The 23,380-nt window shown below is 40.5% G+C and overlaps 1 protein-coding gene across 13 annotated transcripts in view; it reads right to left on the minus strand.

Annotated features, from left to right (window-relative positions):
* Positions 1-23,380, minus strand: part of LOC131677221 (tensin-1) — a 659,813-nt gene that overhangs the window by 20,510 nt on the left and 615,923 nt on the right. For 11 of the 13 annotated variants that reach the window (XM_058956928.1, XM_058956925.1, XM_058956924.1 and 8 more), the window contains 4 exons: positions 4,055-4,144; positions 3,778-3,985; positions 2,901-3,284; positions 16-1,014 (listed from right to left, as the gene is read on the minus strand). In XM_058956928.1, the coding sequence (XP_058812911.1) occupies positions 16-1,014; positions 2,901-3,284; positions 3,778-3,985; positions 4,055-4,144 (1,681 nt within the window). The remainder of the gene's footprint in view (positions 1-15; positions 1,015-2,900; positions 3,285-3,777; positions 3,986-4,054; positions 4,145-23,380) is intronic. The other 2 variants (XM_058956931.1, XM_058956937.1) reach the window with 2 other exon arrangements.

Here is a 23,380-nt window from a genome sequence, read left to right on the forward strand (position 1 = left end):
ATGCAGAAATGTTACCTGATCGCACCAAGAGATGGCATTACTTCGCTCCGACAGGCTCGGCGAGATGGACGAAATGGTACTGTCACTCTCGGAGGCAATCCTCCGCACGTGCTGATTATTGATTAGTAAGCTAGACTCCTGATGGCTCCCGCAGCCACTCCGGCCATTTGCGCTTCCATTCGCAGGTGTCGGGAAGTACCCATTGCCATTGATATCGGCATGAACCCGGAAGGCATCCCCGTTTCCCTGGTGACTGTGGTGGTACATCAGTTCGCTGCCACCACCGTACAGATTCAGTCGTTGAGCTTCGCTCAGATCATACTCGGTCAGGTTGGCAATCACGGCGGACAGTTCCATCGCCTGGCTGTAGTGCAGCAGGTCACCGTTCCGGTTCGACTTTTGCTGCCACTGTTGATCGATTTTGGCCAAATGCTGCTCAGTTACGTCATTTTCCAGAGCTAGCGAGGCGAGCAATTTATCCAAAGTCAGGTGACCGCTAGGGGGCCTCGGTGGCGACGGAGGATCTTCCCCTATTCGCAGCAGTTGATCACTGCCTACCGGCGAAGTATCCATCGGTTCCGGGTACGGTCTTCGTCGTTGTTGACCGTTTCGAAGTGCCTCTCTCTGACTCTGGTGGTGTTGGTGTGCGTGATGATGATTGTTCGTGTGAGTATGATTGATGAATCTATGATTTTCCTTCTGCTGATGGTGGTGGTAATGAAGTTGATGGTGGGTCTGGGTAGTGGTGAAAGTACTGTTGTTGTTACTAGGAGCGGAAATGGTAGCTGAATTATGACTATTAGCAGTAGTAGTGGGAGTAGTAGCAGTAGCGGTTGTTGTGGTGGTGGTGGTAGTAGCACTAGTCACATTTACACTGCCGACTGGGTTGGCCGAGGCGACACGCTGGACCGCGGTCGCACTGTTGGTTACGTCATTTAGCAGGTGGTTAAGTTTGTCACTAGTTTCGAGGTTATTGAGACTGTTTATGTTACTGAAGATTATCTGTTCGGACTCCTAGAAGTAGACAAGAGAGAGAAAGAAACGACATGGCGACAACAACAACAAAAAAGTGCGATAAATGAACACAAGTTTTAGGGTTAGGTACAGAATGAAGAGAACTCAAGTTTGGAAAGCATGAGTCAAATACAAAACAAATGCTGGTATGTCTACTGAAAAAATTAAGATTTTTCATTGATACTGATTCTTCGATTTTGTCTTTCGGCACGACAAAAATAAACAATAGCCAGTTGCGGTAGTCAAAAAAAAAAAATAATAATAAAATAATGAAAGGGCAGAAAAATCCCGAGTTTGTAATTAGATTCAAAAAGTACTGCTTCACGCCAAACCTACTTCCAAGCAATAAATTCTAATTCATAACTGTCCTGCGACATTTCCTCTGTTTAAGATGTTTTATTCTAAGACAAAAAAAGATGAGCTGCACATTAGACTGCCCTGAAAAATGATGAATTTTTGAAAACTCAATCGGCCCACCCCTGAGTCGATTCCTAGTCCCACCAGGAGTACTTGTACCAAATTTGAAGCAAATCGGACAAGTCTAACTATCGGACCAACGTGCCTGAAGTTTATATGGGATTTTTCAACAATTTACATGGAGAAAACTAACTAGCTCGTATTTTCGCCGCTAGGTGGCACTGTATACATCGTATTATCACTGTAAGTGAAAATAAGAAAGATATTTTAATTGTCTACAACTTTGTCGAAGACTGATAGTCAATCCGGCTATGTTAAAAGAAGTTATTAAACTTTTAAGGAAGTGATGTGATGTCTGAGTCAGTTTTGCATGGGGCCTAGCAGTGCATGGTTGTGTATCAGTACTCGAGTCCCGCGAACTATATATTTTTGTGAAATAATGGTTAGATTTAGCTGAATAGTATGTTTATAAGAATTATAGTAAATAATACGAGTTATGTTTTGATTAGAAAATTTTAGTTCCACCTGTGACCGCATAGAGGGCGCCACTACTAACTTTTCATAGAAAAGAGATAGAGTATCAAGATGTTCAGAAGAAATACTGAAAAATGCCTGTTCTATAACTTTGTAGAAGACACCAAATTTCTATCTCTCCCCGTTGAAAAGTTAGTGTTGGCGCCCTCTATGCGGTATCAGGTGGGACTAAAATTTTCTAATCAAAGCATGACTCGTATTATTTACTATAATTCTTCTCAACATACCATTGAGCTAAACCTAACGATTATTTCACAAAAATGTTTAGTTCGTGTGAATCGAGTACTGATACACAACCATGCACTATTAGGCCCCATGCAAAACTGACTCAGACATCACTTCGTTAAAAGTATAATAACTTCTTTTAACAAAGTCGGATTTACTTGCAGTCTTCGACAAAGTTGTAGACCATTCAATTATCCTTCTTATTTTCACTTACAGTGATAATACGATGCATACAGTGCCACCTAGCGGCGAAAATGCGTGCTGGTGGGTTTTCTCCATGTAAATTGTTGAAAATTCCCATACAAACTTCAAGCCCGTTGGTCCGGTAGTTAGACTTGTCCGATTTGCTTCAAATTTGGTGCAAGTACTCCTGGTGGGACTAGGAATCGACTCAGGGGTGTACCGATAGGGGTCATTTTTTCCTGTCACCCTACTGCACATACATACTGATCTTAAAAAGTATGAAATCACAAAAAGAATCATTATCAACGGAGTTAAAGAAAACTTATAAATAACTTATAAAATCACAAAAAAATCAAACACTGAAGAAAATGATTATTATTAAACACAAAACACAATGCAATGCAGATGACGTAAATGAAACAAAAAAAATGGCGCTCATACATTGAAAAACAGCTACGATCCACCATGAACTGTCACTTGGCTGTTTTTTAGGTTAGAGCAAAAAATCAAAACAAAAAACAACCTACCAATCTCGCCTGTCCGTGTTTCGGGGTCGAGTGTTCGTGGTCGGCCAGCGAGAGCAACCCATTCTGGACCTGACTCTGACCGACGACAACGGGGCTGCTGCTACCGTTGCTGCTCCCGTTCAATAATAGTGGCTTTTGGTCGTGGCCGTTGATGATGGCATGATTGCTACTGCTGCTACTAGTGACACTTTTGCTACTGTTAACAGTGTACTGGTGTTGTTGTTGCTGTTGCTGTTGTGATTGCTGCTGTGCTTGAGAATGATCATAGGAGTCCACGCCGGTCGGGGTGGAAACCATGGATGACGAAGGCGACGCGGCCTGCTGATGTTGGATTTGTGCGATATGACCGTGCGGTGAGGCATTCAAAACGGATAACGGTGCAGACTACGGGGATTGTGATGTGGGTTGCGTGCGTATGAGGCGTATCAAAAAAAATGAAAGCAGGCAAAACGTAACAGGACCAATAATCGATCAGTTTACAAGGAAATGAAATAAAATAAAATGTGTAAATATGGTCCGGAAAGAGTAAGGGAAGCGTTCACTATAAGTTTGAATGCAACTTAAACAATTTATAACATTCCGACAGCAAATTAACTAATTGCCCCAATGTAGGCAAAAACAAATAACAAGCACTTCCCTTTATCAAAGCATTCACGCCGAATCGATGCAGAATACAAATGCGATTAACTGTACAATGTAAAATAATTTCGATGCCAAAATAAGAACTAATTTTCGCCCGAAAATGAAACAAAAAACAACTAAACTACTGACCAGGCAGTTGCAAACTACTCTGCAGATTCAAACTGCGCGAAGGTTGAATTTTGATACTGTACACGTTAAGGAACATGCGTCCCAAGCGGTAGTAGTAGTAACTTACACCGATCGATTGCATCTTGGCGTTCTCGTGGGCCCGCTTGACGGCAACAAACGGCCGCTCGTTGGAGTGCGTCCGTGTCGTTGTCAACGTGTGATAGCTGCGTTCGTTGCGTACCGGTGACAGCGTCTGGCTGCGTCGGTGCGTGGTTTGACTGTTATAAAGCGTCGTGTTGTCGGCGGTGGGGAATGCAGGGCTGCCATAACTGTAACTGAGTTTTTAAAGAGGGGGGGGGGACGGTTAGAGAAGTTTAACTTTTTCGGTCGACCCGACCTCTTACCTAAAGCTATTTGAATGTTCTCGTTTCTGTTGCTCCTTTCTGGCACGTAGTTTTTGCTGCTGAAGTTGAAGCCATGTCTGGCCGGAGATTCTGAAAAGATCAAACAGAAAAGAACGTCTATGAAAAAAACACTTTACGGTTATGATTTCCGTTCGACTAAGTGCCACTGAACTGATGTTTAGGCTGTTGTTTTTTTTTTGCTTGGAGACAACAACTTGTCGCCAATCGTTGCCACTGTGTGGAGATCAAATTTCGAGACGAGTGACTCGGTTCTCCACGGGGGACCCCCACGCACTTTCCGAAACGGTCAACAGCTGAAACCTGTCCGAACATTCAATTACACTCGATTGGATGGCAGAAATTAATGTCGTAAACTCGACACCCACGTTTCCGAGCGGCGCCGTGGGCAATGAAAATAAAAAGCTAGCAAATGAAAAGTGCAAATAAATATGTATGAAACCATGGTTGAAATCTTTTATTTTCTTGTTGGTTAACCTCAGTGTTTTATTGGAGTTTATTTTTGATTAAAATTAGATTCGAAAGGTACGATGATAGATGCAGATCTTCTGCTGCTCCCTACACGCTACATGACTTTCTTTTTCTTCTTCTAGTTCTAGTTATTTTCCACCGGCCTATTTCCGCTACGTGATCAACCACCGACACCAGAGAGGTGCTTCCACTATCTGGTCTATAAATTGACCCATCAACTCACAGACCGGGGACCAACGGCTTTTTACTTACCTTCCGAAGGAAGGCGTGACCTTGGAAAAAATCTCAACGACCTCGGCTGGGATTGAACCCAGACCAACTGGGGTGAGTGGTGAAAGACAAAATAGTAAACATGCTAAGAAATATTGTTATATACAAAATAAAACAGGAACATAGTTCATTTAAAAAAAAATGCAATGATGTTGTACCTAGTTTTAAACAAATACAAACTATAAGTAGTCATTTTCATTGAATTTCAAAATCGCTCACTTGGATCGAGACATGAGCACTTCAAGTGTCATCTAGATTAGAGGTTTGCTGAGAAACATAATTGGTGACTCTGTTTTTGGAGCTAGCGTCAGCCCGGTGCTTACTTAATCCTGTCATTAAGTAAGTGCCGGATTCTGATGAGACGAGCTCGAAACGTAAATTCCATAACTAATTTACTTATAGGTTTTGCGCCCTTAACGCGCAAATATGCTTTTAAACAATTTTCTCCTTCTCCTAACATTTCTCCTTCCTCATTCTCTTTCTCCTAACCATCATAAGCAAGTATTACAAATTTTAACTTTTTGGTTTCATGAAAGAATTAATATGAATCATTCCAAAACGACTGTTCACAGTAGTGGGACCGCCAGTTATCAACAATAATCCGTTGTCTTCCCCGGGAAGCGATTGTATCCAAACAGAAGTCGTCTTTTTTTTCCTCTCATAAATCCACCGACACGGCGTCGCGTCATTGCTCTATTTTAAGCAACATATTTTTAGCATTCTAGCTTTTCTACGCACAAGACGCTAAGTAGTATAGCATTTCACCCGCTTCTTTCAAGAGGTTAGTAGTTAGCTCTCGCGCTGCTTGCTGATTCGCTATGCCACCTTGCTCTTGACCTTGCTATGCTGGTTTCGGCTCAGTGCCCGAGTGAGTTATTAGTTGAGCCGGCGGTGGCGTGAAAATTAATAACACATGTTGGACTGTCCCGAAAAGTGTAAACTAATGTGTTTGTTTTGAATTTTCCTCTTTTAAAATCTTAATTATTGCGCTATTTATGGCGTAGCATTTTTCTGAATTTCTTGCAGGAAAAGGTTTTTGTAGTGTTTAAATTACAAGGCAGAAAAGTACAACTCTCTGTCAGTTATGAACTTTACAGACAGTTGAGGTACACTTATATTTGTCATGCATGAAAAACAATCACAAAATCACAAGGCAGCAACTTGAAACTTTTTATATTAATACAATATTGTAATGTTTCAAATTTTAATGTGGCATTACACGTTTATGTTGCTTACTGACTATTCCCACACATAGGAACGACCACAATGACTTTATTAAGTTGTTAATCCGACGATGATCGAAATAAAATACGATCAAATGTAAGTAAAAATACCATTTTTACTAATTTAAATATTTGTAGCTATATGAATATAAGTTGTCAGTGTTCTACGACCAACTCCGATCGAATACGATTTAACTAGAACATCAATGCGATTTTGAATGAAAGGTCGTATACAAATCATGTTTTTAGTAATATGCGATTACAAATCAAATTCTGCAGACTTAAATGAACGATTTTAACTCTTTGTAGACATCTTTACGAGTCTTTTTCTACATTGTTATACGATTCGTGGTTTGCTGAGTTGTTCCGTGCCTTCGAAAACCGCCGTCGTATGCAGAGTTTTTGGGGACCGAGCGCGTCGATGGTAGTAGGCCAATCCTAGTTGGTGTTGGAATAGAGGAACGCATCCTGGGACGTACCGTACTATGGAAGCCTCTGACATTCCTGCCACAGCGAGTTGCTACCAGCGCTCATTAGGCGTCCCGGTCCGCTCACCGCTTTCAGTTCTTCATCGCATGGTTAAGCTCAGCCACGGTATCTCCAAGTTTACTACCAGAGCGTTGGTGGTATGAACACATGCATCGACAGGCACCTGTTGGCAGGCTCATTTTCATTTTGCAGCGTTTGGTAGGGCAATGAGAGCGCAAGTCAGTCCAAGGCCGATGATAGGAGAGGTAATGGCGGAATGGTCCATGCAGACAACAAAAACGTAATGGGAGAGGATCAGGATGTGGGTTGGGGTACGGTTAATGAATTGATGTATACTTGACGAATAATTGCGCTGCAGAATGTGATGAAAAGGTGCATTGAACAGTACTACTGTTGGCTGGTCAGAAATAAATATATGTTTCCCAACAAGGTTTGATAGCAAATGTATGTATTTTGTGATTATGTGATGCCAACCTATAAGTGTGAAAAAGTTCATTTTATTCCATGGTTTTATCAAGTTTAAGAGACCGCAACCGTAGATGTGCGTGGAAGATCGCGAAAAGCTCAAGCGTTTGTATGTTCACGTGTTTGTCGCGTTTCCCAGAACGTATGTGATTTCGCGTGTATAAATTCGATTTTGTACCTGTGTGGCCATATGCATATTCGCGTGTGTTCTTGAATGATCGAAGAGAGTTCCCCCATAACTCTAGAGTACCCGGTCACGTTTCCGTGGAATGTGTTGTTTAATGAATATGAGCCTCACTTTTTTATTGGTCCTACTGAAGATATGAATCTAGGCTGTTAAGAACGAGGGCAGGGACATCCTAACGTGACCGACTCATCATCGCTCGAGCGGTGGGTTGTTGGCGAGATCGCGAGTATGTGGGGATGATTACGATTGCATGTTCGCGTTTGTGACCCGGTTTGTGTTATCGCGAAGGCTAGCGGCGTTTGTACGGTTTTGAATGAGATATTATGAGTGTATATGATAGAATATGCAATTGATTGTGTTAGTGAGTGTTACTATGAATCTAAGTTAACATATAGTAATAAAAGGACATGCCGAATTAAGAGAAAAAAATGAAGAGATTAAGTAGACGCGTATAGATTGACTGATTTTTTGGTATACATGGGTATTGGAAAAGCAAACTAATAGAAGTAAAACAAAAACAGACAAATGAAGTAGAAGAAAAGAACGGGAGGGACGTATTCAAAGTTGCTTATATTTGGAAACATAGCCACTTTGACAGTTTTGTTCGCGTGGATGATGGTTCTTCAAGATTACTAGGCACATTTTGAACATTTGACTTGATATGTTCCCAATACTTTGGATAGTTTACTAAAATTTTAAATTCAATGCATTTTGCAATTGAATGATGTTTACTTTAGATTTGGGTTTAAATTGATATGATCCCAGTACTTTGGCTAATTGACTTAAGTTTTAATACATTGTGCAAATTGAATGATATTCAATTTAGATTATATGTAATGAACCATCAACCATAGGATGCTGCATCGGTCTGGATCCAGTTGAATTGACAGCAAAAATAATTCAATCTGCCAGTCGTCAGGGTAACCCTTCGCTTCTATCCACCACCTGTAGCACGCGCCGTGTTGCTATTAGTTTCTAGGGACCAACAGAATCCAAGGTCTCCAAGCCACAAATCCCTAAGCATAAAAAATTGCAGTCTGGGGTCCACCGGCAAGCCCACGGAGTCACCTGTTGCCATGCTTGAGTGAGTGCTACGACGTTATCGCTCTCACAAAAACGTGTCTCAGCGAAAGTAATTTAACGGAGCAAGTATCGGGGTGAACTATGAAGTTTTCCGTACGGATCGCTGTTCACACAATTGTCTGCAGAAAACCGGCGGCGGAGTGCTTTTTGCAGTTCGCCGCCGCACAGTGGGACGAAATCGAAAAAAGTCCGACATTGAAATTTGACGAAACTATTAGTTATAGCACTTCCATGTCTTCGGAAAGGTTTCTTTATTTTTTGAGCACTTCAATATAATGGAAGCAAATTTTCATTTAATTGGGTATATACTAAGATGAAACAATAACAATTGTGTCAATTTGTTACATGGGGGGAGGGGAGAGTCAATTTTGGGCAATTTTTGCGTTACGTAATTCATGATGGTCCCTGATATATCGTCGAGACTTAGCATCGATTCATGCTGAAACGCCCTACGACTAATCCTCTGTATTTCACGTCATTTGTGACAGATACATTATTCAGAGGTCTCCAGATGGACGCTATCTACACTAGAGTGGGACATGGTTATACGAAAAAAAAAATAAAATTTCGCTCCGAGTAACTTTTTGGGTCCTATTTAGCTTCCAAAACAATTCTGAAAATTTTTAGTTCGATCGGTGAAACTATATTTTTGCGCCCACGGTTTAAAGTTTACATGGGATTTCGTGTGGGGAAATCGTCTTTTGCAAAATAATTCTTCCAAGAGTCGCCCGTTACCTCCTAAAAAAATAGATGCGCGACTTTTACAGGAATTTTGTCAAGGAAACAAAGTCTAGAAGACCACGAAACGATCTGAGGCTTGTGGAAAAAGTTATTAAGCAAAAACCGATTGATGCCTTGAAGAGTGATAAAAATTTCACTTTTCATAGCATCACTGCTTCTGAGGTCGAATTATATAAAAACAATTTTAACTTTCTCTTATTATGTACAAAAGAAACCTCAATTCATCCCTCAAAACTCTTGCGAAGTGGCCAAACAGTATAGATAAATGATTTAGACACATTAAGAGAAGATCATAACTAAATTGCATATAATTGAACAACCAACAGCAGTGGTGCCAGTAAATAGTTTATCAATCGTCAGAGCATCAATCGGTTTCTGCTTAATAACTTTTTTCTCAAGTGTCAGATAATTTCGTGGTTTTCGAGACATTGTTTCTTTGTTAAATTGCCTATAAAAGCCACATAAGGATTTATTTTTAGGAAGCAATGGGTGACTCCTGGAGGAATTATTTTGTGAAAGTTTATTTTCCCATGTAAACTTTAAACGGTGGGCTTTCGTTACAAGGACCGAGCTAAGAGTTTGCACAGTTGTTCTAGGACCCAAATGATACCTAAAAAGTTATTCGGAGCTGGAATCTATTTTTGTCCCACCCTAATCTACACTGAATTATCTGCGACTTTCGACCAAATTAACCGCGCCTGTTACTGTTGCTAAGCTGGATCGTCTTGGTTTCTGTTACGGAATTCCGCAAGGCAGTCATCTCAGTTCATTGATTTTTCTGCTGTACTTGAACGATGTCATTTTTGCCCTGGAAGGTCCACGATTATCGCTGATGATCGCTTCATGCGAAGAAAATAGACGCCCTGAAAAGAGTGATTTTTTGGTTGTTTCGAAAAGGAAGTTTGCTTTTTAAGTTACGCAAACCTTCTTTTGATCTATTTGTTGCCACGGGCAGCATTTTCTACCGGCTCCAATACGATGGCAATATATTCACTGCTACCAGGTAGACGAGTGCTTTGGCACCGACACACTCGGCGTAGTGACCCTTTTTCAGCAAACGATGGGCACGAACCAAGCGGGATTTTTGCTTTTCCTTCACCTTTCCTCCTATACCGCGACGAGACGAGCGCATGTTGCCAGTACCGGTGTAACACACGAATGATGCCGCACACGCATGCGACCCCCGGTTTTTTACTCGGTTCAGTTTACCTTCCAAATGGACAGGCCGTCGACTGAAATCAGTTCACTTGCATCGAGAAAGAGGAGGAGCTTCGGACAAAAACTGTTCAAGATTTGCGGCTTGGTGCATGTAATTAGCGGGAACCAATAAGGAAAGACTTTGGTCAGATGATTAAAAATCGGGGTTTTCCACGTGTGTATGCTAATTTCGACCCGCCGGAAATTAAAATAATAGTTGGTGATGGAAACGATGTTCAAATTTAGTTCTATGTTTACTGTTTGATAGCGCTGCTAAGGTCTTAGTTTTCCAAAAGGTTCCCTGGGTGGGAGATTTTTGTTCCAATTGGTCCTAGTTACTATCGCAGGAAGTGCACATCTTAACCCACGAAGATTTAATCCTAATAATCACCTTCTCTCCTGGTGCTGACATAGAGTTTTCGGACATCTGACAAGCCTTGCTGAAACACACTGAAATCAAAATTCAGCCATCGAATGAAATCAGTTCACTTCGATCGAGAAAGAGGAGCTTCGAACAAAATCTGTTCAAGATTTGCTCGGTGCATGAAATTAGCGGAAACCAATCACGAACTAGCTTCGGTCAGATGATGTTTTTTCGTGTGTGTATGCTATCTTCTTCCCATCGGAAATGAAAATGATAGTCTCTACAAGTATCACGTAACGACCCAAACTGATACATCCACCAGCCATGTGCAGCTCACAAATATTTCCTTCTCAGTATTGTAGAGCCCTCAGCCCGAATACGAATGATAATAGAAAAAAATCTGAAACCCATATTTAAAACTATTCATCATTTAAGTGTTCGGTTGGTGCACCATATTAACGGCTCTGATCGAAAATTTTCGCCATTTCCGAATAGTTTTCGAAAAAAAAAATTCAAAGCAATTTTTCGTTATTAATGCATGTTATACATACTCCAACATTCAAAACAACATTGCTGAACATATTTTCGACAAAATGGCCCAAACATCAAATCATTCTGTTAAGTATAATGGAAATTATCAACGTCCAGACTCTACCGCAGCTGCCACAGCCGATATTTTGAAACGGGACCCCAATATTAAAATTTTAAATGCATTCTACATTAAAAAATAAGAGAAATAAGTACCTTAAATCAATTCGAATTTGCTTCTGAGTGCCATCACCCACCAAACAGCCAATCTGAAACCAGAACTGTTTGTCGGCTGTGCAAATGTTTCGACTCGATTTCTGACGGCGCACAGTGGCACCTGTTCATACAAAGTTGTGACAAAATTATAAAAATTGGTCTATGTGGCTAAAACTTGGGGTTTTAGCTAATTTTGGGTCGCTGAATCCATTTCTGCTACTTATTCATATAAACTTATTTGAATGCGTTGGTCGTTAAAGGGTTAATATAAACATTAATCATTGTAGCCAATCTCATCGGATAGCAAAAATGGTTGACAAAACTAGTAAAAATCACTATTTTTTCAGTAATATGATGTTGTGTAGGCAATTATTTTGTAAGGAGATATAGGAGCTACAGGGCGTCTCCATATGGGTATTTTCAAAAACATAGATATACCAACTTCGGCGCAAAAATGCACAAGATGAGCTCTATATATCTTGAAACTACACTAAATTTTGAGTCAGATTCATGATAATTGACCCATGGGAGACCATCTCAAAAATTGGAAGACGTATAAAGATAAATTACTGATGCGATATGAAACTTTTTAATTGGATTTTTTTGATGCAGAACAAACGTAAATCAGTTTTGCACAAAATCTCCCATCTATAGTTTAGCATATTCATTCTTCTTTTCTTAAAATTGCTCCAATCGGCTGTGTAGTTCTTGAGATATCGCCATTTGAAACTCTAAGGTACTAAAAATTATAATGAATTGAATTGAACAGAAATCCTCGACATCACTTGCTTCAACGACATGTTAAAAATTTATTTTTAATCCGACCATAGTAAAATTTTGAGATACCTTTATTCAAACTGAGAGAAAAATAAAATAAATATTTACAAAAGAATTACAAGACATTGATTTTTGGGGTTTTGTTACTCGTCGTGCCACTGTGCGGCGCCGGTGGTTGAGTGGTAAGCGTGACCGCCACTCATTCCAATTTTCCGGGGTTTAATTCCAGCCGAGGTTTTTGAGATTTTTCTGAGGTGAAAAAATCTGTGGTCACGTCTTCCTTCGGAAGGGAAGTAAAGCCGTTGGTCCCCGGTCTATGAGTTTTGGTGGAGCGATATCTAGTCCAGATAGTAAAGTCACCTCTCTGGCGTCGGTAAAGAAGAATTGATCCAACTTCTATACTCTTACTAACAAAAATATCCTCCTCCTGTGATACTTGTGGAGTGCGTAGTAGTATATACGGCCTCTAGCGAAAGCAAGTATCTGACTAACCATTCCTTCCCTTTCCTTCCGCGATCTACGTTCGGGCCTGGCCGGCGCCGGTATTGATCAATACTTTAGGATTACCAGGAGTTGCACATTGAAAGATGTTTCGCTACTCCCAAGCATAATATCTACTTATTCTCTGTGCAACTTCAGCTAGTCCAGATCGATAACGGAGTAGCAGCCAGGGGTGGTCGCACAAGCTCAAGCTCAAGCAAATGTTTCGACTCGATTTATGATTGTGAATGATAATTGATCATTCTATTCAACCGGCTTAAGCCCACGATCAATAACGGAATCCAATGTACAAAAGACACCAATACGAACCAAAATGTCAGAACCCGATCGGCCTCCTACGATCCGAACGATAACAATAACAAAAAGCGCCCAAATGGCGATAGTCGGTTTGCTAAGTTTTTATTTCTTTGTACGCATGCAACAATAGCCATAAAACACACATACACACCTATTTCCCGTCTTCGGTGCACTTTATCTGTTCAAAACGATATAACAAATAAAGATTCGATTCGATTTGCACTCTTTGTTTACATTGCGTCATTGTATTAATATATTCCATTTGGTATTTGCACACCTCCAACCTCCCATGCTCTTTGAGCAGGTACAGGTTTTTTTTTCGAAATTTAACGACAAACAGAAGTCCGTGGGCCGCTCTGGTTGAGCTGTGACCAGTTCGACCACCATTTGCCAAAGAGTGGGTGTGAAAGCCGTTTTATGTTTTTTTGCGAAGGTTTGAATAGGTACCAACAAACCAACTTGCGGTACTTTGTCAGCATGCGTAGTTGTTACTCAGTTATGCAGTGGAACGTCCAAAAAGAAAGGATAACTAACGAACTGGAACAATCTTTGGAAAAAAGCGAAATAGTTCGATAGAACAAGCTAGTCTCACCTAGAGCGTGTCAGCAGTGATCTCACGTACGAACGAAACACACCGAAATGATAGGATCGCAATAAAAAACAAGTTCTTATGGCTTTCCTTTCCGTTCGGTTAGGGTAAAGAGCTAATTTTGGCCCCATTAGGGAGGGCACCATACAATTCTTTTAATTACGCAGCCTACAATCGATGAAAGGCGCATAAATTGGCATCAGTATCCTTGCTTCGTTCCCAAGAACCAAATTATTATCAAAAATGTCCGGAGAATGGGGAAATAATTCTGTTTGAGTGCCACGAAAACTCGAATCGAATGCTCCTATTTTCGCACTACCATTTGAGCCAATGCGTTGAACAAAGATGGCAGACGCTGCTCTAACTAGCGGGTTCAAATGGGTAGGGTGACAATAGAAATAGGGCGAAAATAGTCTCCACACCCTATATGGTTCAGCGAGGAGTTGGCACCGTCCTCCAAAGCAAAAATTACCGCTGGAACGTGTGGGTGTCACGCGTCGTCGTTTTTTTTTGTTTCCGCTGCGTGCTCAGTAGCAGTGTTTACTTTACTACACGCAATGAACAGAAGATTTTAGGACGATCATACACTCAAAATATGAATTGCCGATTCTCATCCATATAAACACGATTCATACACAAGCATGCGGCGTGGTTTATATGATGGAAGAGGTAATGCATTTCAATATTGTTTACATAGGGTGTGGCCCTTTTTTGTCGAGATCAATAAAAGCGAATCTATGTCTTGTTTGAGTGATAACTCGGATGCAGAGAAATAAATCAATACGATAATATGGGTGTCGGTAGAAAAGGGCTCGACAAATTCGACGCGCCTTCAGGTGAACATAAATTCGTCAAATCCACTGCATACGAGATGCAATTATGCATCGGATAATTATATGCATTCGGATAATTCTTTAATTACGAAACATCGTGGACCACATTGAAGCAGTGACATTCATAGTACTATTTCTGCACTGTCTCCCCCTGCTTGTCAGTGAACGCAAAACCAGTTCTCAACTCGCTTCTGCCCCCGGTCTCCTGTCTATTTTGGCTGACCTTCGAAACTGGCTAAGCCATTTCATTGGAGAAGAATGGTTTCTTGAGTTTGTTTTCAAAGCTAACCATATGTCAAAAATGATTCAACCCATCGAATGTTTTTGTTTTGCGATGTCTGGTCCCACAGGAACACAGACTTCTCTCCATTATCGGTCGGGTATTAGCGAAAAATTTGCATTCCATTAGCGTGGTTTGGCGTGAAGCTAAATGAAGAAAGATACCGGAGTCATTTTAGGGATCCAAACAGGTTTCATGGTTTGGTTATAACGGCTTTTCGCGAAGTGCAAACTGCACTTTGTGACACTCAATATATTGCGTTTTTTTCGGGTGTCGAAAGCGACACAAAGGAAAGGCACCAGAGTTCATTAAACCGCTACTCGGCGGAATCCGGTTTGGTAGGTAATTTTCGGCACTAATGACTTCATTTCGGCCCGTGTTGAGTGCTGGCTAGGTTATCTGATCACAGAACAAACCCGATGTGGGTTATATTTTTTTGCACATTCTGACATCGTCCGCGAACATTGAATAGCTTAACTTCAATCCACTTTCCACTTTTTCCCCTTTTATATACTACAACCAAAGTATAACGAACGGGATCCATCCGGATCCGCATGGCTCCCGATTGGCTCCATTGTGCATCGCCGGAGGCTCTTTCAGAGTTCAGGCGACATTCCCGCGATCAGCCCTAAAACAGCAATTGATGTCAGCCCCTGCCGTATATATGTGTGTGGAAGCAAGCAAACAAACAAAAAAAACGGTTCAAATCTCGATATTCCATCCACATCCATCAGGAAGGCACAGGCTGCTGTAGTTGTTGGATTATGGACTGTTACCTTAAAAAAGTAAAGCCAGCATCGTAGTTGGCCGATAAGGAAAAGTATGCGAGAACATGTTTACCTTCTATGACAACGTGCTGCTGCTGCTGCTGCCCGTTTTAGTTCCCAGCTAGGTGAAATGCGATGCCGAGCGGAGCTTTCCAAGACGGACACCGGAGAGATTGGTGGACATAGTCCGAACTCGAAGGAACTTGTTACCGATTTGGTGCCCTAAAACATGTCACGTCCGGTAGTATGTAGGGCATGGTTTGTGGTGCATAATTTGAAATGATCGCAGCAATTTTACAGCGGCATTCTGTTCGAGGTCGCTAGGAAGCGTCACCCGTCAGCCTTGAATTAAGAAAAAAAACGTAGAAGGCGTAAAAAGGAATTTTGCGTGTGAGTTTCATGGCGATCACAACACATTTAAAGTTTTTTCGTTTTAATTGTTTTATGATCAACTCGATCTATCAACAGATGCAACTATAAAAACTTAATGGGTTTTCATTAAGTATTTATATCATTTGCTGCATCCGCGATCAACGTTTCTTGCCATTTTCATACCGATCGAACCGAGTATAAATAAAACTACAAGCGTGAAACTGACTCGTATTGATCAGCTCAATTTCGTCGATTATATCATCAATTAGTTCGATCAAGTTCTCTATTAATTTATGCGCAAACACTCCACCCTGGCTGAATGGGTTCACGGCTCGTAAAACTCGTTCGCGCGATGTCACACCGTCGTCGTCAAGTTGCGGCTTTCGCGAAAGCTGTCACCGCGACCCTCCTCCGACTGGGTCCAGAAGAGCAAGGGGAAGGGTGTAACTCTTTCGACTTTGGAAGCTTGGGCCCATATCGCTAACAACGAAGGCGAGACAAAAACAATTTTTTATTTTATTGTTTTGGGTCGTATTTTGGGCAAAAGCTAACGCGCACGCCCACATCAAAGCTGGCGGTGACAATTCTCGCAGCATTAATCAATCCATTCTAAGCTACGAGACTGGATGAATGTGTCTGGAGGTGTCGATGTCACCGATGGTAGTGGGAACTGCTTGTGCTAATCCGTCGGAAGTGAGACTGAAAATGGCACGAAGTTTTCTCTAATGGATTTTTTATAGGAATATTAATGGATCGATTTTTCGATGATTGAGGTCGGTGGTATATGCGAGTGGGTTAACATCCTTATTGAGATTATATTTTAGCAAGGAATGGACGTTTTTACTTATCACACAAATTTTATAAATATGGGATTTTCAAAAAAAATCTTGAAATGGAAATTGAATGTTCAAAAGTAGAAATAAGTATCAAAAACATTCCACTATTATACCCAAAAATAAAGTTTTAGGAATTGATTTGAATGTGTGTTAAAACCGAGAAACAAATTTTCTCAGTCAATTGGTCGTATGCCATTTTGACCGAATCTGATTTAACCGAATGTCTTTTGGCCAAATGCCATTTCACCGAACGCTTTTTGATCGAGTGCCAGTATGCTGAATGTAATTGAGCCGAATGCCGTTTGGCCGAATGTCATTTCCATTCAGTTGAATACTATTCGGTCGAATCTTGCTTGGTCGAATGTCATTTGACTGAGTGTAATTTGGTCGAATGCCATTTCACTGAACGTTATTTGACCGAGTGCTAGTATGTCTAATGACATTTAGCCTTGCATTTACCCAAATGTTACTTGGCTGAATGCTATTTTACCGAATTGTATTTGGCGGAATTCCAACTACTATTTGCAAGGGCGGATCCAGAAAAAATTCCGGGAGTGGTCCGAAATTTTGATTTTGAAATGAATATTGTACAATATGTTATGCGTCAAAGCCTCATTTAATAAAAATCAGTTTTAGTAGTCAAATTTGGTTTGAAATTATTTTGAGTTTGAAGCTAATATAAAATTGAAACTAATTTAAAATTTCTCAGCACGTTGAAAATTTTCGGGGGAGGGGGGTGTCCGGATCCCCAGGACCCTCCTCCTGGATCTGCCACTGACTATTTGGTCGAATGCCATTTGGTCGAGTGATACTTGCCTGAGTGTCATAAGGCCGAATGTCATTTTGACCAATTCTATTTGGCCGAAATATTTTTGGCTGAATGCAATTCGGCCAAATCACGTTCGACAGAATGGTATTCGGCCCTAAAACCATTTGGCTAAAATTTCATTTGATCGAAATACCATTTGGTCGAAATTCCATTCAACTGAAATTTTATTTGACCGAAATTCTATTTGTGCAAAGTTCCATTCGGCCGAAATTCTATTTGGCCGAAATTTGATTTGCCCGACACCCGATTTGGCCTAAATCCAATTTGGTCGAAATTCCATTTGGCCAAAATTCCTTTTGGTCATAATTCCATTTGGCTGAAATTCCAAAATAGAAACCAAAATTCCATCTGGCCGAAATTCCATTTAGTCGAAATTCCATTTGGCCGAAATTCCATTTGCCCGAAATTCCAATCGTCTGGAATTTTATTTGATCGAAATTCCATTTGGCTAAAATTCCATTTGGCCGAAATTCCATTCAACTGAAATTTTATTTGACCGAAATTCTATTTGTGCAAAGTTCCATTCGGCCGAAATTCTATTTGGCCGAAATTTGATTTGCCCGACACCCGATTTGGCCTAAATCCAATTTGGTCGAAATTCCATTTGGCCAAAATTCCTTTTGGTCATAATTCCATTTGGCTGAAATTCCTAAATAGGAACCAAAATTCCATCTGGCCGAAATTCCATTTAGTCGAAATTCCATTTGGCCGAAATTCCATTTGCCCGAAATTCCAATCGTCTGGAATTTTATTTGATCGAAATTCCATTTGCCCAAAATTCCATTCGGGCGAGATTACATTTGGCCGAAATTCCATGTGTTCGAAACTATATTTAGCCGAAATTATATTTTGCTGAAATTCCATTTGACCGAAAGTACATTTCATTTAGCCGAAATTTCAGTTGGCCGAAATTCCATTTGGCCGAAATTCCGTTTAACCGAAATTCCAATTGACCAAAATTCTATTTGGGCGAAATTCACTTTGGCCGAAAATCCATTTGGTCGAAATTCCATTCAGCCGAAATTATATTTAGCAGAAACTCTTTTTGACCGAGATCCCATTTGGCCGAAAAACAATTTGGCCTATATTCCGTTTGGCCGAAATTCAATTCGGCCGCAATTCATTTTGGCAAATTCCATTTGGTTGAAATTCCATTTGGTTGAAATTCCATTTGACCGAAATTCTGTTTGGCCAAAATTCAAATCGGCTGAAATGCTCTTTGGCCGAAATTTCATTTGCCCGAAACCCAATTTGCCCAAAATCCAATTCGGTCGAAATTCCATTTGGCAGAAATTCCATTTAGCTGACATTTTATGACAGTTCTCACTGTTGTCGTTGGTTGAAGTTAGTCTAAAAGCAGACAGTACTGACGGCTCTAGTACTACAATCCGTCAAGATTTGAATATCACAACCTAGGTTAAATAGTAGTTAGTATACGAATAATATTCTCTTTACTGTTCGTACCGTCGAAGAAGCTAGATTGCGAATGAAACAGTTTTTTTTCTTGAATAAAGTTTAGAACAGTGTTGATACTTCCGTTCGTTGTCGGTGTGTGAATTCGAAATTCCAAGTTCATCAGAAACCCCGATCATGCCTCAACATTCTATTTGGCCGAAATTCCAATCGGCAGAAATTCTATTTGGCCGAAATGCCATTTTTCTGAAATTCAATTTGGCCGAAATTCCATTTGGAAAGCATCAAATTTGGTCGAAATTCCCTTTGGTCGAAAATCCAATTTGGCCGAAATTCCATTTGGTCGATAGAAATTTGGCCGAATGCCATATGGTCGAATGTCAGTTTGATGAATGCTATTTGGACGAATACCATTTAGTCGGATGCAGTTTTGCTGATTGCTATTTGACCGAATGCTATTTGGCCGAATGCCAACAATCAGTCAATTGTTCTATTCCGTCAAATGGCATTTATACAACTAGCATTCCCAAATCACTGTATTACGAACTTTTGAAATACATGGTACCGTTAATATTAAGAGATTCGAGTAACACTCGAATCACACTCAGGGTGTTATCAAATGACGTAGAAAAAGATCCACCGTCGCGGAACCACTTAGCATAAATACTACTCGTTCTAAAACTAGAAAAGAAATATTAGATTTTTTTTGACACATTCCGACATTGAGCCTTGAAATTTTTTGTGTTTTGTGCACAGATTTATCGTTTATTGTTTCAAAATTATGGAAAAATTGGTGATAGATTTTGCACTTCTGGAAGATTAATCGTACTAGCCAGAATTGCACATTTTTTGCACTAATTACCTGGAAAAATGTTCAGCAATTTTGTATCATATGTCTGATTTTTATAAATAATGCAAAAACTGATTTTCAGAAAAAAAATTCAGTGATGGCATGGTTAGTCAAGGTGAACCGCAAACTAGTATTTTATTAAGTTATAAGTACAGGTACGCAAAGTGTTTGTCTGTAGTATCATTCGTAGTTAGAGTTTGAAGACGACAAAGCCTTTGTTCTGCGGCTGTACATATAGACCTATACATTGAGACGATCGTATTTAAGATCTGCAGTCTGACTGTGCAATCTTAATTGCAATCTCGAGGTCTTAGACATTAGCCCGCGACCATTTTTTTCAAATTTGGCATTGTCTTGCACAAACCGTGACCAACTTACGAGTTCAACCAGAGAAGAAAAAAACACTACCAACCCCAGTTCGAATTTATCCGGTAGCGCCGCGGATAAGCATCACACAAAAACGTATCGATAACCGGTACCCATTTAAATAATTAAAAGCAAATAATAGCTAATAACAGTCGTACATTTCCCATTGCCTTCGATCGTAGCAACCGGCGAAGCCGACGGCAGCTTGATGACGTTTGGCGGGGGCTGCCTTGACGACTCAGCGGGAGCGACGTGATTATCTCATGCCTTCTCCGGACTCGGGTATGTATCTATATAGAAACGAAAAGTTACATCGGTGGACGGCGGTTGCTGCGGTTGCTACGATCGGGGCTCGATTTTTTTTCCTATACTACTTTTCCATACTTTGTTGACATGAACCATCAACCTGATACGTATCCGATGACCGCCCTTTTTCGACTCCCACAATAAGTACGGGGGTACGGACGATACAAGCTCAATGACATTCGCCAATGGAAATGGTACCTGGCTCAACGACCATCCCCCCGGTTGCCGCCACCGTTCGAAACGATTTATTTTCATATTAAACTCTATTATGATTATTGCTATTTGCCATAAATTTCGCGATCGCCTCTGGACGAGTTGAACAAAGTTCCTCGTTTCAGCTTGATGAATTTATACCCTGGCTTCGTTCGTGGCATTCGCGGAGGGCGCCTTACATCTATTCGATCGACTTTTCGCCATATTTGAGTGCATTTTAAATTGGAGTAAAGCGGAATGGACGAATCCGTCGACAGGCAAACCAACTTGTTCGAATTCCGTTTGGATCGTGGCCAAGGACGGTGGACGTGCGCAGAGATGAGACCGCATCGTTTCCGGAAATCCTTCAAAATACGGTTCGCACCACCACACTTGGCGACTGGTCAACGACGCGACAGCCGATGCGCTGTGGTGTGGTACCGCGAGGATTTAAATTACGAATTGTACCCATTGGGCCATACTAGCCGGGCAAATGTACGACCTCGTTGCAGTATTCACCGCCGGAACTAGCCGAGGTCAGTGGTCGGAACATGCTAGCTGGTAGGGTGCGGGATATAGGCGAGAAATTCATCGCAGATGGTGACGATATGGAAAATGTATGAAATACTTGTACCTACTACACTGCCATCAGAATCGTCGCCATCCATGCCCTGAGCAACGGCGAAGTATTGCACAGTGCCGCGAAGCGTAGCCTGCTGTGGTGCTGTTATTTGTGTGCAAACATGACACAGTCAGTTGACGGTATAGGGGGCATGATGGTGGCAGGAGAGCCAACCACACGAAGGTCACATATGTTCGCTGGGAACGCGAGGAGTAAATTTTGCGGGATTTGGGTGTGTTTTATTTGGGCATTTTGGATTTTTCCTGTGTGTTTATATATTTTACTGAAAAGGAAATTTTTTTATTCGAACTGCTTACATAGGAGCAGACCACTTCTGTTGGCAGTTTTTAAAAGCAACGAAACTAAATGTTTTCATCAAAATATAAATTTAAAATGTATGTTGCGTTGCGTGTAAAACGTCAAACCGCTGCAAGTAACTAGCTCTGCATCCAACAAAGCATCGAACGAAGTAGATCAGCGTAAGACGTTTGTGGAACATATTTTTCAGCGAGGAAGTGCACGACTTTTCCCAGATATGAAATTTTAAATCATACAATAATGACACGATATTATTAGTACGATTTTTTCAGGTATTTCGATACACATCGATGCCATATGGATTCATTAAACGTCAACAAAATAAACAAAACAAGCGAAAGCAAAGTTGATGCGAACTTGGATGTTATTTTTAGCGGATACATTTTAAGGTTTTAACAACACAAAAGCTTTGAAAATGACCAGTTTTTTCGTCGCACATTCAACTTTAATATAGTTATTTATGTGTGTTGAAAATAAATGTGAGTATTTCAATACTAGTGAGCTCCTGCTTGGTTGCTTTTATTTGTTTTGACTCATGCCGAAATACATCAAATTGGAACGTGCCAAAATAATTACTACTGCCCTTGTCAAGACTATACTAATATTCCAATGAGAATTATAATTGAAATTTTCGTTTACACGAAATGACTGCCTTCTTATCGACTTTTTCCATTCTGTTCTAATCTAAATGTGAAAAATTGTTGGCAACGCTGTATTATTGTGCAACATGAGGCCAAACTATGTCGCCATTCACCTCTGATGCAGAACTCTTATCCCTTACTTCCCCGCGGTGCCAACCAGGATACGAGCCACCTTATGCCATTTTTTCTTGGACCCGAGGCTGGGTCGGGTTTTGGCTCCAACATTTTGACAGCAGTTCAGGTTGGAGCATGAATCAGTTTCGCTCCGGGCGGGTGCTGCATTAGTGAAGATCTGTGGGTCGTATGCTGACAGGGAAAGGGGGACAAACAACGCGCGCGTGAACAAAGTAAAGCTTTCGGTACAGTTTTTGCTCATTTTGGTCGCTCAAAATTATTTCAAATTCTCATTTACAAACAAAATCGAGTTTCCAAATTTTCGGCCGGAATTTCACCCGCTTTTTTGAACGCAAACATATACCGCTGAACTGAACGAAAAAAAATAGATTTTTGCGCTATCTGAACGGAAAACAATTGTGAGACTAATTGCGTACAATGTAAACGGAAATAATGGATTTAGCGAAAGAAGTTATTATCTGTGCCATGATTGGTCCGTACAATTTGACCAACGGACCAATGACCCCATGCCCCCTATACGCAAGAAAATTTAGCCCATTTAAACCTAAAATATGTGTTATTGAATCCAATAATTTATTGTTTATCACTTTAACCAACAAAATTATTGTTTTGAAAATATTTTTTTATTAGAACGACCATAAATTTTTGCTTTCAATAAAAACGTTTTTAGTTTCAATAATTTTTTTTTAGTTTCAATAAAAAAATAATTAAAAAAGTGAACAATAAATTGTTTTATTGAAACAATAAATAAATTTTATTGAATTCAATAAATTTGTCTCCCGACCAATAATGTTATGTATTGAATTAAATCCATATTATTATTGAAGCTACAAATCTGCTCTCTGCGTGTAGTTATCGTTCGAAACTGCACCTCTTTGTCGATGGAAGTAAACTGATTTCTTTCTATAGCCGGCCCTTTTTACCTTGAGATAACACACCCATGATGTGTAATCTTTTGTATTGTGGAAGGTTTACTATTCTTTTTCGATAATAGTTTTGAGAGATTCCTTCAATCCGACTTCATTTCCGTGTATGCCCATCCAGCTCTCTTATAAAGTTCCTGGTCGGTAGCGATTGGGCTTTTTAACGCTACCAATGGCAATTTTGCGAACGGCCTTCGTTGCTAATTGCTAATTGCACGTTGCTTTTC

Source organism: Topomyia yanbarensis, chromosome 1 (assembly GCF_030247195.1).
Source record: "Topomyia yanbarensis strain Yona2022 chromosome 1, ASM3024719v1, whole genome shotgun sequence".
Taxonomy (NCBI): domain Eukaryota; kingdom Metazoa; phylum Arthropoda; class Insecta; order Diptera; family Culicidae; genus Topomyia; species Topomyia yanbarensis.